The 16,319-nt window shown below is 38.0% G+C and overlaps 1 protein-coding gene across 1 annotated transcript; it reads right to left on the bottom strand.

Annotated features, from left to right (window-relative positions):
- Window positions 1-9,385: 9,385 nt before the first annotated feature.
- LOC106058935 (uncharacterized) lies at window positions 9,386-15,784 on the bottom strand. The gene is made up of 2 exons (XM_013216453.2): window positions 15,677-15,784; window positions 9,386-12,955 (listed from the first exon to the last, which is right to left on the bottom strand). The coding sequence occupies exons 1-2, from the start codon at window positions 15,684-15,686 to the stop codon at window positions 12,114-12,116; spliced, it is 852 nt and encodes a 283-aa protein (XP_013071907.2). The 5' UTR covers window positions 15,687-15,784; the 3' UTR covers window positions 9,386-12,113.
- Between the last annotated feature and the right edge of the window lie 535 nt (window positions 15,785-16,319).

Raw genomic sequence — 16,319 nt, 5'->3', positions numbered from 1 at the left:
GCCTGTATTTTTTTTTAAATGTGAAATATTTAATACCTAGCAATGTAGGAGATATGGATAGTAATCATTATCATTGTTAATCACGGTTAGAAAAAGAGGAAGGGTAACTGTGTTAAGTAAAAATTCATTCAATTTTTTTATTGTTTTCTCCCTTGTTTTAATTTTTTTCCAGCAATATAATTGTCAATGTCACATGTGTAATGTAGAATACATGGATAATAGAGATTATTATTTCTAAGTTATGGTTATGAGACGGTGGCTTAGCGGTAAAGCGCTTGGCTTTCGAACCAGGTGTCACGGGTTCGAATCCTGGTGAAGACTGGGATTTTTATTTCGGGATCTTTGGCGCCTCTGAGTCCACCCAGCTCTAATGGGTACCTGACATTAGTAGGGGAAAAATAAAGGTGGTTGATCGTTGTGCTGGCCACATGACACCCTCGTAAACCTTAGGTCTCGGAAACAGATGACCTTTACATCATCTACCCTGTTGACCACAAGGTCTGATAGGGAACTTTACTTTTTTTTTGTTATTATGCGACGCTATAGCAACACCGATCTTTCACTATACTGTTTATAAACATTGTAAGGTCATTTCAAGTTCATGTACCTTCTTGAATATCTCTACACTGAACCCGCCTTTAAATTAAAACTTCAACAAAGCAGCTACATTGCGATCTATAGTTCTTCTTTTAGACCTTGCTATCCAGGGCCTGTCCTAACAATTGCTTGATCCTATGCGAAACGGAGTTAGCGGGGCCCAGTCTGGGTAGGTAAATCATAATGTCAAAATGAAGATTTTGTATTAGAAAATACATTACTATAAATGTTTGTTTAATTAAAGCTGGCAATGTCGTTTTTTTATCAAGCGTAGGATTGGCACCCCCAAAATGACAATTTTGTCTATTTGTCAGGAGATTTTTATGATTTTTGAGGAGATTTTAATAATTTTAGAAGATTTTCAGGGCTTTTTCGTAAATTTTGCAATTACAGGAGTTTTCCTGAAGGCACTGGAAAATCAGGAGACCTCGGAAACCCTGTTATTATATAAAAATTATAATGGTTTAATAAATTAATTTACACCTAGAATTAGCGCGGGGAATATGAAAGTGAGGGGCTCATTGCGACTGCATAGGTTGCAGTGGTCTAAGCCGGCACTGTTACTATCTATAAGATAGATGATGTAAAGGTCATCTGTTTGTGTATTCCACGATTAAGAGGGTGTCATGTAGCCAACTCAACGACCAACCGCCTTTACTTTTCCCCAACCAGTGTCAGCTACCCATTAGAGCTGGGTAGACTCAGAGGAGCTCGAAGGTCGCAAAATTAAAAATCCCAGTCTTCACCAGGATTCGACCCCTCGGTTCGGAGGTCTCCCCAATAAATAATAATAATAATAGTATACTCGAATCTGGTCATCGGAATTCCCAGTTCATTTGACCAACTGATTATACGGACAGAATCTAATAGTACGGAAGTACATCATTTTACATCAAATGGTGTCTCTATCTTTTATGATTGCTATTTCTTTCTTATGTCTATCTTTCTATTTGGACAGCAGTTAAAAAAAAATTGATATTACAGATACTTAATGAGGAAACAAAACCATATCGACATAAAGATAAAGGCACATTCCTCGTTCCATTTGCTAGGACAAATTTGTACAAACGCTCCTTCTTCTTTAGCGCTATTAGAGCATGGAATGGGTTGCCTGAGCCAGCCAGGAAAACCAGTGACTTGGAAGACTTTTACTCATTGGTTAACATGCAAGACTGGATGCATGGCGCGTAGGACGTAATCATCTTCTTTTTGTAGTAACGTTTGTATTATATAAGATAAGCTGAACCATAATCTTTAAATACAACGAATAGTTAAATACTATCAGTGTCATAGCTATAACGGTAGTTTGGAAATATGCACAATGAGATCTTTCTAAAATCTGTAAACGATGTCATACTACCCAGCATTCATTTGTGTGACAAATTTCACTAGGGTGATGAAAAGTTGTCAAAATAAACGATTCACTTTGACGAAGTTGTGAGCTAATAAAATGTATTTCATTAAAGTGATATTGTTATTAAAGCTTTTATATAGCGCTACTCTCATGCTTATAGCATGCTCAGAGCGCTTTTGGTCCAATGTTATTAGTGAATCAGTGGGAGGTGGGGGGGGGTATCTAAGAATTGGTTTTCCGTACTGCCTTTAGGCGCTCAGTAAACGCAACTCTGCCCGAGTCGGGTGTCGAACCTTGAGGTAGCCAAGCCAAGCCGATTTCAAGCGCACTTGGCCTCTCGACCACTCTTGTTCTGAGCTCTATTGTACAATAGAGTACAAACGCTCCTTCTTCCCTAGTGCTATAAGAGCATGGAATGGGTTGCCTGAGCTAGCCAGGAAAACCAGTGACTTGGCAGAATTCAGTTATTGGTTAATATGCATGACTAAATGCATGACGCGTAGGACGTACTCATCTTCTTTTTTTTTTTTTTTTTGAAGTAACGTCTATATCATATACGATAAGAAGATAATACAATTTATTACAATCAACTATCTGTCATTAATGATATTACCGTTCGTTACGTGAACACATGAAGCCTGGAGGAGACAACGTAAAGAGAGACTCTTGGCTAACTTACCATTACATACTATAATACAATTATACATTTCGCATGAATTGTTAAAGAGAAACTGGGGTACTATCTTATATCTTGTGTGCTATTAAATGTTTGCTCTACTCCTGTACTGTGTTTTGCAACGCACAATTGATTGTAAAACAAATTTCCTCACGAATAATAAAGATTATTATTATTATGTTAGAAAACAACGAGTATTTATCTCTGGAGTTGCCGGGGTCGAGTTTCGTTAAAGGGAAACAAAATTCATCGTAGTCCCTTTAACAGTTTCCAATGAGGACTTTTCTGGTGATGTGGCAGGTCCAGAGGCGGACTGGCTATATGGGCATTCGGGCAAATGCCCGGTGGGCCGGTGCCCAAATGGGCCTGTAGGACGACCTAAAGGGCCTCATGAGATCAACTATGTATTAAATTGTTAAAGGTTTTATGATATTCTCTTATAATAGTAGCCCTCAGAGCGTCATGATTTCAAAAAATCGTTTACGTTGTAGGTACTAAAATACTAAATTAACACATTTTCCGAAATAATGTAATAGCCTTCATCCATAGACAGTGCTACTGTAGACTTCATCCTTTTAGGGCCTACACACTTGGCGATGAAAAAGCAACATAAGGCTTATATTTCTTATAAGGCTATAGATCTAGAGCTTGCGTACATTTATTGATACATTATTAAACTTAACATAATGATTTTGAGGAAAGGTAGGCCTATAATTGGAGGCCCATCGTATGATATACAATTTATGGGCCGGTGTGTATAGAAATGCCTGGGCCGATTTTGACACCCAGTCCGCCCCTGGGCAGGTCTGCATCAGTAACGCCCTCTGAGAGGCAACGAGGATGTTCCTAGAAATGTTAATGGCCTTGAAAGCAGTGCTTTTATTTTGTGACGGTACTCACCGGTACGGCGTACCGGCACCTTTTTCAATGTAGTAAAAAATTATATATTACTTTTCTTGTATTTTAACTTTTATTATTAACTTATTAGTAGTTAAAAGTTAGGCTATCCATCACTGAGTACCGGCACCTAAAAAAATCTAAATTTAATTACATAGATCTAAGATTTACCGTACTAAAAGAGGAGAGAGAAGGACAGTGACCGGGCGCGCTCTGCTAGTAGCGCGCTCCAGCAGGTGAGGTCACGTCAGTACGTCTTCATACGTGTGGATAGACAGCTGCCAAATAATTGCCCTGAAAAACTAGGGGCCTTCGATGGGAAGTTTTACCTCTTCATTGCTTGAAGGTATATGTGAGGTCAGTTGTTATTATCCTCCTCCAATGGGGTATATTGTTATTTTTGGGTCAACTCGGAGGCGCCCGAAGATTCCAAAATTAAAAATCCCAGTCTTCACCGCCAGCTGCTTATCTTATCTTATATAATACAGACGTTACTTCAAAAAAGGAAGATGATTACGTCCTACGCGTCATGCATTTAGTCATGCATATTAACCAATGACCTAAATTCTGCCAAGTTTTCCTGGCTAGCTCAGGCAACCCATTCCATGCTCTAATAGCACTAGGGAAGAAGGAGCATTTGTACAAATTTATCCTAGCATATGGGACGAGGAATGTGCCTGACGTATTAAGTGTGATTTTTCAACTTTCTTATATTTATTATTCTTTGCAGGAACAAATTCGTGTTAACTAGTTTCTTTTTTCCTCTACTAGTTTAGCAAACATTCAACTCTGCTGTCACGCTTGTAGGACAAGGTCAAGGCTAGTCGTAGACATCGGATGATGCGGGCAGATCCACATGCAAGAATTAGTTTAGGTCACAAAAAAAATGGCGGGAAAACAAGAGGTAAAGGCTGCAGATATTATCTTAGCTGTGTTATTTATATTAATATCACCTCCGTATTTTCGTGTCTAATAGAGTAAGAAGTAACAAGTCTATCTCTTCAAACCGCTTCCTGAAACTGACTATTGTATTGAATATTTACCAATCCAACTTTGTTTGTCTTTAAATCTGAGCCAAGCGGCCTAGTTTGCCATGCCTTGTGAAACCACTGCAGTAATTAAGACACTAAAGGTCGTTCACCTCCAACAGCGGTTCTCAACCTTTTAAGCTCGGCGACCCCTTTTTACACCCCCCAACCCTTCCGCGACCCCCACCCACCCACATTTGCACAGCAATAGAAGAATTGACAAAAAACAATCCATTTGTCGATGGTCTTAGGCGACCCCTGGCAAATCGTCAATCGACCACCAAGGGGGTCGCGATCCACAGGCTGAGAGCCCCTGACCTACTAGAAGCAGAATATTGCATTGACCGGAAGTTCGCTTGATTTGTGCGTGTATTGCCGTGTAGTCTATGATCCACGAGAAAAAAAAAGCGAGGTTGGCCTACTTTTAGTAAAAGCAGACGTGCTAATATTTATATGAACACACGTGAGTTTGTACTGTTACAGATCAACACTATGGCTGTGGAAAGACAAAGCTGAGCTGGTTTGGTCTGTCCTAAGACATGACTCGCTGTCTAAATTCATCCTTCAAGGTACATTGGAGAGAGCACTAAGAAAGGGCCATCCAAAGAAAAGCTGGCTTGACAACTTAAAAGAATGGACTTACCTCTCTCCTGATATCCTGCTAGGAACAGCTGCTGTCCGGGAAAAAATTAGGGGTTTTGTGACGCGAACTGTTACATCTCCCCCTACGACGAAAGTCAAGGGACATATGAAGATGATGATGATGAATACAGATATAATGTGACACATTGTGAGTTGATTTAATGTGCTTAGGATATTAAGTTATTTCCACAACTTGGATATTTAAAACAACACGGATCACAGGAAGAGTTTTGTTTCGCAAAGGTAAGGCTCTATTCTGAGAAGCTAAAATAGAAGAAACAGCTCATAGATCTAGGATAGTCTGGGATATCTAGGAATAGTATAGAATAGTGTTGTCTTGCTGATCAATTACTATTTAAAAACGAGATCAGAAATATCTCCAGTCTGGAATTCAATGACTTTGACCTCACTGATTTTTTTGTTAACTTATCATTAGGGTTAGGGTTAGAGTTAGGATTAGGATTAGAGTGCTAAATCTTTCAAATGGAAGTTCTTGTTGTTTCTTCTATTTTTTCTTCTTTTCTTTTTTTTTTTAAATCCAGTGATTATTAACGCCCTCAACATTCTAAAACTTTTCTTCTACAAATGTCCAAATGACGCATACACACAGATGCACATAAACACACTTACGTGATCACACACACACACACACACAAAGACTTACACAGACTCACACAGACACACACACACAGATGCACACACACACACAAATATTCACACAGACACACACACACAGATGCACACACACACAAATATTCACACAGACACACACACACAGATGCACACACACACACAAATATTCACACAGACACACACACAAATGCACACACACACAAATATTCACACAGACACACACACAGATGCACACACACACAAATATTCACACAGACACACACACACAGATGCACACACACACAAATATTCACACAGACACACACACACACAAATATTCACACAGACACACACACACAGATGCACACACACACAAATATTCACACAGACACACACACACAGATGCACACACACACACAAATATTCACACAGACACACACACACAGATGCACACACGCACACAAATATTCACACAGACACACACACACAGATGCACACACACAAATATTCACACAGACATACACACACAGATGCACACACACACACAAATATTCACGCAGACACACACACACACACAGATGCACACACACACACACATAGACACACACAGACACACACACAGATGCACACACACACGAACACAGATGCACACACACAGACGCATACGCACGAACACACACGAACACAGACGCACGCACACATATGCACACACACAGACGCATACGCACGAACACACACGAACACACACGAACACAAACAGACGCACGCACACATATGCACACACACATACACACACATGTCGTTAGTATCTCCTTCTCTTGTATGATCGTGCTGGTTTTGACGTCTGCTATTGTAAGCTTGGAAGGAACAATTAGAAAGTTGTAAGGTAAGTGAACATCTCAGCCAACAAGCTCTAGAAATGTTCTGACTGCATCAACAGCTTCACTCCACAACTACAAAGATAACTACACAATCCAGACCATATTCTTCATTTCCATGTTATGATATTTGGGCAGCAAATTTTTCCATGATTTTTTCTGTTCTTTTCTGTTCCCTCTCTCTCTCTCTCTCTCTCTCTTTCTCTGCCTCTCTATCTCTCAATCTCTTTTATTCTGTCTTTCTCTCATTTTCTCTCTGCCTCTCTATCTCTCGATCTCTTTTATTCTGTCTCTCTCTCTTCTATCATGTCCACTCTTTGTTAAGTTCTCTCTCTCTCTATCTTCTCACTTATTCACTCTGATCTTCATATATTTGGTGATAATACTCTGTTTGCATGTTGTGTTCACTTGATTGAACGCCCATCTAAGGCACACACAGAGAAAGAGTTGCCTAGAAATAGTTGCCGGCCTTACAAATTTAATGGATGCTTGTGAGACCCTTCTGTTGTTACCGGTCAGGATGATTGGGACGCCCCTGAGTTTAACTCTAATGGGTAGTGCATGGCCTATTTTAACAAAGTATTACAATGTATCTCTCTCTTAACGTGTAAACGTGCAATTAATGTGACTTGGGACTGAGCTCTATAAGTTAGCAATACAATACATGATGCCCGGAAATTATCTCCTTATATAATTTTAGAAAGAAATATTTCCGATGGGCCAATATTTTTTAGAAATGAAAAATCGTTTTTTTTTAAAAAAAGCATATCAACAAGAACATGCCTTTGAAACTTTTAATACATATATTATTATTATTATACAAATATGTTCACAGTAAATAATACTTTATAACACGTTTGTTATCTCATAATTAAATATGTAAACTTCTACAGACAATGCAATAAATAGGGCAGATTATGTAAAGGCCATCTGTTTCTGTGGCCCACGGTTAACGAAGGTGTCATGTGGCCAGCACAACGACTAACAGCCTTTACTTTTCCCCAACTCATGTGAGGTAACCCATTAGAGATAGGTGGATTTAGGAGCGCCCTAAAGATCCAGAAATGAAAAATCCCAGTTTTCAGCAGGATTAGGGGCCCCTCGGTACGGAAGCCAGGCCTTTTACCCCTCAAGCAAAGCGCCTCCCATAAATACATAGTTATAGCACACATATGGCGATGTGTTTATGGTCGCCACCTAAGTGTGAAGCTTTCATACTTTCATTTCCTATTTTTATTAATATTCTAACACGTCTAGTTGCATGTATGCTAGTTGCATTAGCCTCCCTTTGTATGACTGTTACACAGTTTGTGCGCGCCGTCTCTCGATATGGACACGTCTGCTGGACAGATGCAATAAAGACGTGCTGATGGAACTGTTTGACACGACTGACCCGAGGGTTCACACCCCCTTTCCCCCTCTACACACAACCAATATACCACATTATAATACTTGTGGTGGCGCGGTGGCTGAGCGGTAAAGCGTTTGGCTTCCGAACCGAGGTTCGAATCCTGGTGAAGACTGTTAATTTTAATTTCGGGATTTTTTGGGCGCCTGAGTCCACCCAGCTCTAATCGCATTGGGGAAAAGTAAAGGTTGGTCATTGTGCTGGGCACAAGACACCCCCGTTAACTGTGGGTCACAGAAACAGTTGACCTATAGCCCTATAGATATTAAAGCGGAACTTTCTAATACTTGTGCTAAGCATTTTAGTGAGCCAAAACACAACAGAAATCATAAAGCTATCACACAAACTAGTGCAGGGTATGGACCAGATGAGGACTGGCTATATTGAAATTTGAGCTAATGCTCGGCACCCAAAATAGCAATTGAGCCAACGTCGAAATGGCAGCCTTGAATACGGCTCTTAATACACTAAAATAGTTTGCATCATTCTATTATAAAATGGGCCGACTAGTAGTTACTAGTCTGAGCGGTAAAGCGCCTGGCTTCCGAACCGGGGACTGGGGTTCGAATCCTGGTGAAGACTGGGATTTTCAATTTCGGGATCTTCGGGTGCCTCTGAGTCCACCCAGCTCTAATGGGTACCCGACATTAGTTGGGGAAAAGTAAAGGCGGTTGGTCGTTGTGCTGGCCACATGACACCCTTGTTAGCCGTAGGCCACAGAATCAGATGACCTTTACATCATCTGCCCAAGGTCTGAAAGGGGAACTTTACTTTTGTTTTTTTGTTTTTTAGTAGTTACTACCTGCCCGGATGTTATCATTCATATAAAATCTTTTACAGACATTACTATGTAATAGACCTACTAGCAGAACACATTTATTTTCCATAATACATTAACAGCATGTATCCGTACACCCTACTTCTCTCTTGTATAAAGATTGTGCTTACTACGGCCAGCGATTACTTGACAACATAAGGACTCTGTTTTGTTAAATAATGTAGTTATAGAGAATTCCCATTAGTGTGAACAGAGTCAGATAATACTAAAGTAAATCAAAAAATAATTACGTTTGTGCTTGCACGCATTGAGATTGCATAGTCTACCAATAAAATTAAATGTAGAAATACAATAAACACTCGCGTAGACGAGTTCAGTTTTCAATTCAATATCGAACTTTATATAGTATATAAGAAATCGTATGAATTGTGTTATTAATCACTATTATCTGACACGCAATTTGTGGCCAGGTTTATGGTGATGCCAAGACTGTACTAGACTAAAAGAACATGAGCTTCAATAAACACAATGATTTTATTAGTCTCTATTTATGTTCTTTACTCCAGCCACTTGTTCTCTAATTTGACCTCCTTTTACACACAGTCCTGACACACTGCTGTTCACTCAACCATGTAGTACACTCAAGGTCCACTGGTCATTTCATACACAGGCACACACACTGCACTACGAGCCATGCAAAACACATACACTTACTATCATCTCCCTCCTTGAAAGTTTTGAGATATCAATCGACTATACAAATGATTTCTATAAACAAATTAGTAAACTGAATACATGTTTAACACAACATAATTTTCAATTGATAATATTATCAATAGTAACAATATAAATTATAAAATGTGTAGTAAGATTAATAAGATAATTGGTTTACAAATATACATTAATTATATAGAAATTGCATAATAATAAAAAGGTATACATGTATCTAATTATTTGCGTCAGGGTAACGTACTTGTGGCCGAACATGCCTTGCCATATCGAGTTATTACTGGCGGCGGATTGGTAGTGATAGTCTGTTCCTGTTGCACATTTGTATCGCTCACGTTCTCTGGCTGTGTAGTCTGACCATTAATGACTGTCTCTGGGGGTGTCCATTTCAAAAATATCAGGCCTGCCCCTTGATTTTGTACATGTGTCTCTTAACATTCTTATATTTCTTCGGTATGTTATCCCATTCGGTGTTTTTACTCAGTAAGATCTCGGGGTCTCCGCTTCTGAGATGACCACTGCTGGTTCCCATAAATCGCAAGGCTTCTTTTGTATCCACACTTTGCTCCCAGGCTGAATGTGTGGTCGCTCGGTGCGTCTCGCTGTTTTGTTATAATATTTTCCTTGATTACTTTTTCTTGTTTTCCAAGTATTTTCTTTTTTGTCTGGGATTTGAGGTCTGAGATAGGCCTCCGTTGTCGGAAGATTTGTCCTCAGACGGCGGCACATGAGCAGCCGTGCAGGTGAAGGTCCATCAGGGCATGGAGCATTTCGAAATTGCAAGAGCGCCATATATGGGTCTTGACCCGACGTTCTAGCTTTATTTAGAAGCTGTTTCACTGTTTGTATGGCCCGTTCTGCCGTACCATTAGATTGTGGAAATCTGGAGCTAGACGTAATGTGCTTAAATCCCCAGCTTTTAGAAAATTTAGAAATTCTTCACAAAGACCGATTTTGATACCAACTTCGCCTCCGGTATAGACACGATCAATGACATTAGTTTGCATTGTATCCCATGCGTCAGTCATTGGTTCTAGTTACCCTGAGTCCAGTTACAGATGTGTCCACTTACAGATGTGTCCTCCCAGCTTTAATGGGTGCTTAACACTAGTTGGGGAAAAGTAAAGGCGGTTAGTCGTTGTGCTGGCCACAGAAACAGATGACTATTACATCGTCTGCCCTATAGATCGCAAGGTATGAAAGAGGAACTAGACTTTAGGCAATAGAGAAAAAAAAACGCTGGCCTATTAGATCTTGCAGCAAAAAAGACTGAAACATCTGCTCGAAATGTGCAGTCTTCAAGTCCAAAGCGTGTCTCAATTTGTTACGACAGATTCTTACCCGTCTCACCTGGAAAACTTCAAAAGCAATGAATCCTGGGCAGAGCCTCACTCGAGACAGGAGTCGTTGATAAGCTTGTATTCCGCTTTAGGCATTATATCAATGACAGACATGACAGGAATAAGTTGTGTAATGATTTTATTAATGGAATTGTTATGATACAAAGAAGTTTTTTTTTTATTTCCGTATGTTATTTACATTATAAAGACTTATCTTTACCGAGTCCAGAATTAATAGTAGGAACAACCTAACATCCTTCAAAGCATTCTCTCTCTCTCTCTCTCTCTCTCTCTCTCTCTCTCTCTCTCTCTCTCTCTCATCTATCTATCTATCTCTCTCTCTCACACACGTTCAGAAAAAATTACATTGACAATCGATACGAGTACACATTATATTAAATATACATTTAATATAAACTATTATTACCATATATCTAAAATACAATAAAGATATCTATATCTATTTATCGATATTTATATCTATCTATCTATTTATCTCTCTCTGTATTTATATATATATATACATATAATACAATTTTTACTTTACTAAATGGACACCAGTGAATGCGATGCGAATGTTGCAACATGTTAACTTTTATATTGTACAACTTCAATACAATGGTAACTGAGATAGTTTAATGGTCCCAGAGAGAACCAATGCTGGAAAACATGAAAAGACATAGCTTTGTCGAGTGTCCATAAGGGTTGAACTTGCGCCCTATTACGATTCTCCACTAAAGGGATACATTAAGATTGATATTGCGTTGTGTGACATGGGCAAATCGACCCCTCTATATGCAAGTCTTCTACAAACTAGATGATGGTTTGATCGCATCCGCGACAACTCAAGAGTGCACTTTTGATTCAGAAGAAAAGAGATATAACTCTCACGTCACACAAGACTAAGAGGATGTACCATGGTGACAATAAATCCGTGTCTAAAGTGCATTCTAAGTTTCAATAGTCATTATTTTGAAATATTTTCAATAATAGTATAACATTGGACAGACACACGAGCTTTTATAATATATCAAAAACGTATACACTGAAAGCTTTTTTGGGAAATAATAAAACAAAAATGTTATTATGACCAACAGTATACATAAGTAATGAAATGAATATTGTAAATGTAAAAACAAAACTATAGAACTCTAAGTGTTCAGCACAGCGTCCATTAATTTTTAACTACTGGAATCAAACCGCTCGCATAACCATACAATCTTTTATCACCTTGGTAATTAGAGCCATTGTGAACATATGTACCTTTATCAATATATCCAACTGGAATGATATAGCCGCCGCTACAACCCTTGCAGGATGGTGTGTCATATTTGATACCATTTTTTTCTATAATTTGATCTCCCATAGAAATATATTTATAACCTCCATGTGGATGGGAGATTAAAATTACTTTTCTTTTTCTGTTCATTTTCTTTCGCTTTTTATTCCCCAATTCTCTCTCAAACGTTTCTAAATTCTCTTTGATTTGTTCTATCTCTTGGCTGTCGACGTCGCAAAGGAATTTACACCAATCATTGTTGAGATCTGAGGCTGATTCTGTAGCTCCTGTTAAAACAACCTTTCTGTGCTCTCTACTATCATAATACAGCCTGCACCTGGTTTTCTTAGCTTCATCGTCGTTGAAGACCACGTGTTTGGCTGTACAAACTTCCACTTTAGGAGAATCGTTTGTCTGTATATGTTTAATGATCCCACTTCCAGTTTGTGGCCAGACAACATTGTTGTATCTTCTATATATTTCTGGGACATCTTTGTGCAGCAGACGTCTTTCCTCGTCAGGTTTAGCTACATTAAGTCTAACTGACAAATTTATTGCCTTTTTAACCAATTCTGATATCTGCATTTTTTCGCAATAGCTTTCAATGTCTGAACCTGAAAATTCACTGGCCCTTACAAATTTGTCTTCGTGACGTTCGATTCCACAAATCAGTTCATTCTTTTCATTCCGCATCCAATTAAAACGTCTGATGTCCCCAACATCGACATGGGCTAAACCTAGTTTAAAAAATAAAATTAGACTTTATATATCATAAAAACTCTTCAATTAAAATTCTAGACTACGAATTCTAAGAGATATCACATAGCCGAGTATAAGATTTTGGTACTAAATTTATCAGAATTAATTAAAAAAAAAAGTAATGCTTGTATCTTTTTTTTTTCTGTCTTTTTATTTTTATGTATACAAAGATAGAGATAGTAAGATATATAGAGAGGTAGAAATATAGAGATATATAGAGAGACTTAGAGAGAGAGAGAGAGAGAGATTTAGAGAATTAGATTGAGATATGATGATATGATCCAAAGGAACGCCGCGCAATACATTTGGCACCTATTCTGTTGCAGAAGCTGCGGAAGGGAATGTCATAGTAAGTCATAATTGATGCTTCCAACGCTTAAAGGGGCTTCACTCCTGATTTTTCCTCGAGGTTGTCTCCTGATGCTTCAGTACCGCAAGGCAGCGGGGGTTTGAAGTCAGAGTACCTCTCTCCTAGATGAATTGCCTTACTAGGCTGACGAGCTCCATCTGCCCGAAGCTCTAGGTTTTGTGGCGCCAGGTATCCGTCTTCACACCTTCACCTGTTAGTAAGAGCAGTTTCACCGGACTTAGTATCTAAGCCACACGAGCAGGCCAGGTGCTGTATTCAGTGGGCAGAAACTATCTGAGACGTATGCCATTAGGAGTAGCCTCTTTTATAGACAATGGGAGTTGACCTTCCCAAGGCCGTTACAGATAGAGAAATATAAAGATAGAGAAATAAAAAGATCGTATCTTCTTATCTTATAAAATACAGACGTCACTATAAAAAAAAAAAAGATGACTACGTCCTACTTGTCATGCATCTAGTCATCCATATTAACCAAGTCACTGGTTTTCCTGGCTAGCTCAGGCAACCCATTCCATGCTCTAATAGCACTAGGGTCGAGAGGCTAAGTACGAATGAGCTTGAGATTGGCTACCTATGAAGGGTCTCGAGGTTCGACACCTGACTCAGGCAGAGTCGCAGCACGGAAAAACCTTCTTCCAGAAACCCCGTCCCCCAAATGGTCCACAAATGCGATTGGACCAAGCGATCTTAGCATGCTATAAGCGTGAAAGTAACGCTATATGAAAGCTCTAATTTGTACAAATTTGTCCTAGCATATGGAACGAGGAATGCGCCTTTATCCTTGTGTCTCTCTGAGTATTTTATTAGATTCTGTTTTTGTATTTGAAGATTATGGTTCAGTGTCGAATGAATCATTGCTACTTTACTTTTTAAGTCTTCTATCTTGAAAGCTTTCTAAATTTAGTGATTTTACTAAAGGTGTTACTACTCTAGTCAAATATGAATATTCGTTTGTTATGAATCTCACTGCTGTATGTTGTGTCTGTTCCAGTTTCTTAATGTTTTCTTGAGTTGAGGGGTCCTAAACAGAGGATGCATATTCTATTATTGGCCTAACCAAGGTTACATTTCGGTTTTATGTCCTTTTTTTTTTTATTTATAGAAATTTTAATAAACCCTAATGCTTTGTTTGATATTTTAATAGTTTCGTAATATGGGGTCGACAGCTAAAGAGAGAGATAAAGAGATAGAGGTAGAGAGAACTAAAGATATATAACTATATTAGATAGATAGAGGTAGACATAGATAGATGGATGCTTGGATGGAAGGATGGAAGGACGGATGGACGGATGGATGGAGAGTTAGATTAGACAGACATAGATTAGATATAATTAGATTAGATAGATATAGTTAAATTGGATAGATATAGTTAGATTGAATAGATATAGTTAGATTGGATAGATATAGTCAGATTGGATAGATATAGTTAGATTGGATAGATATAGTCAGATTGGATAGATATAGTTTGATTGGATATATATAGTTAGATTGGATAGATATAGTTTGATTGGATAGATATAGTTAGATTGGATAAATATAGTTTGATTGGATAGATATAGTTTGATTGGATAGATATAGTTTGATTGGATAGATATAGTTTGATTGGATAGATATAGTTAAATTGGATAGATATAGTTAAATTGGATAGATATAGTTTGATTGGATAGATATAGTTAGATTGGATAGATATAGTTTGATTGGATAGAGATAGTTAGATTAGATAGATATAGTTTGATTGGATAGATATAGTTTGATTGGATAGATATAGTTTGATTGGATAGATATAGTTTGATTGGATAGATATAGTTAGATTGGATAGATATGGTTAGATTGGATAGATATAGTTTGATTGGATAGATATAGTTAAATTGGATAGATATAGTTTGATTGGATAGATATAGTTTGATTGGATAGATATAGTTTGATTGGATAGATATAGTTTGATTGGATAGATATAGTTAGATTAGATATAGTTAGATTAGATATAGTTAGGTTAGACAGATAGGCCTAGATTGATGAGAGATTGAGGTAAAGAAAGAGAATAGAAAGATAGAGATAAATAGACTGAGAGAGAAGAAGCAGTTTGTTTTTCATTTCAGCAAGATCAATATTTATTAGCATATTTGCAATAAAAAGCCCGACCTCCAATGTTACGCCTTTTATATATTAACCTGATTCTCTATACGCTAGAGCAATAGAAACATTAGGTGCTATAGGCCTACATTTCAGTAGATCTTCCTATCCTATTCTTATTCTTCCAACATAAAGTTAATACATTTTTACATTGGCATAAATGTTTTAATTGATAAGGAATCCTAGATTTGCTTACCATTGGCCATGATTATATTAGGAAAAAAATGTGTATGATCTTGTTTGGATATAAATTTGTATAGAGGTTTTTCTTTTTTCAACGAGAAAGGAATAGTTGATAAGTAATATCGGTATTTCCCGTTATTATTCTGCAATCAACTGTATCGAAATACATGAAGCTAGTTGGCTTTTATGACCTAACGTGTAAGGGAAAGATGGACAGAGCTAACACTACTATAGCTAACAATTAATAATTAACATAATGATAAGTAGAACAGCATTCGTAAATGGACTCTGTATTTTTAAATCAACAAATTTTCTCTAGGGAACAGTTTCTATTTACACCGGCTCAACATGACGTCATGAGAGCCAATACCTCCGAGAAACTCCGATAGTTTGACAATTTTGTATAGGCCTGTGTGTTTTAAATTATAGTTAAAGAATATAGTATTCTTTTCATTTAGGCCTATATTTCAATAACTTAGTAATTGATGTGTTTCTGGCGTAATTTTTCTGCGCATCCAAAACGGTCAGATGTTTACATCAGAATAACCTACGTGCTTAGCCAACGTAGGCCTATATCTGACCAGGCTGTTAACATTACTCGAACAGCCGGCCCATTTACTTTTTGGGCAGGGGGGGTGTTGGTGAAAATGCTTGTT

This window comes from Biomphalaria glabrata, chromosome 16 (assembly GCF_947242115.1).
Source record: "Biomphalaria glabrata chromosome 16, xgBioGlab47.1, whole genome shotgun sequence".
Classification (NCBI taxonomy): domain Eukaryota; kingdom Metazoa; phylum Mollusca; class Gastropoda; family Planorbidae; genus Biomphalaria; species Biomphalaria glabrata.
The sequence above is the reverse complement of the archived record's forward strand: the minus strand, read 5'-3'. Positions and strand labels throughout refer to the sequence as shown.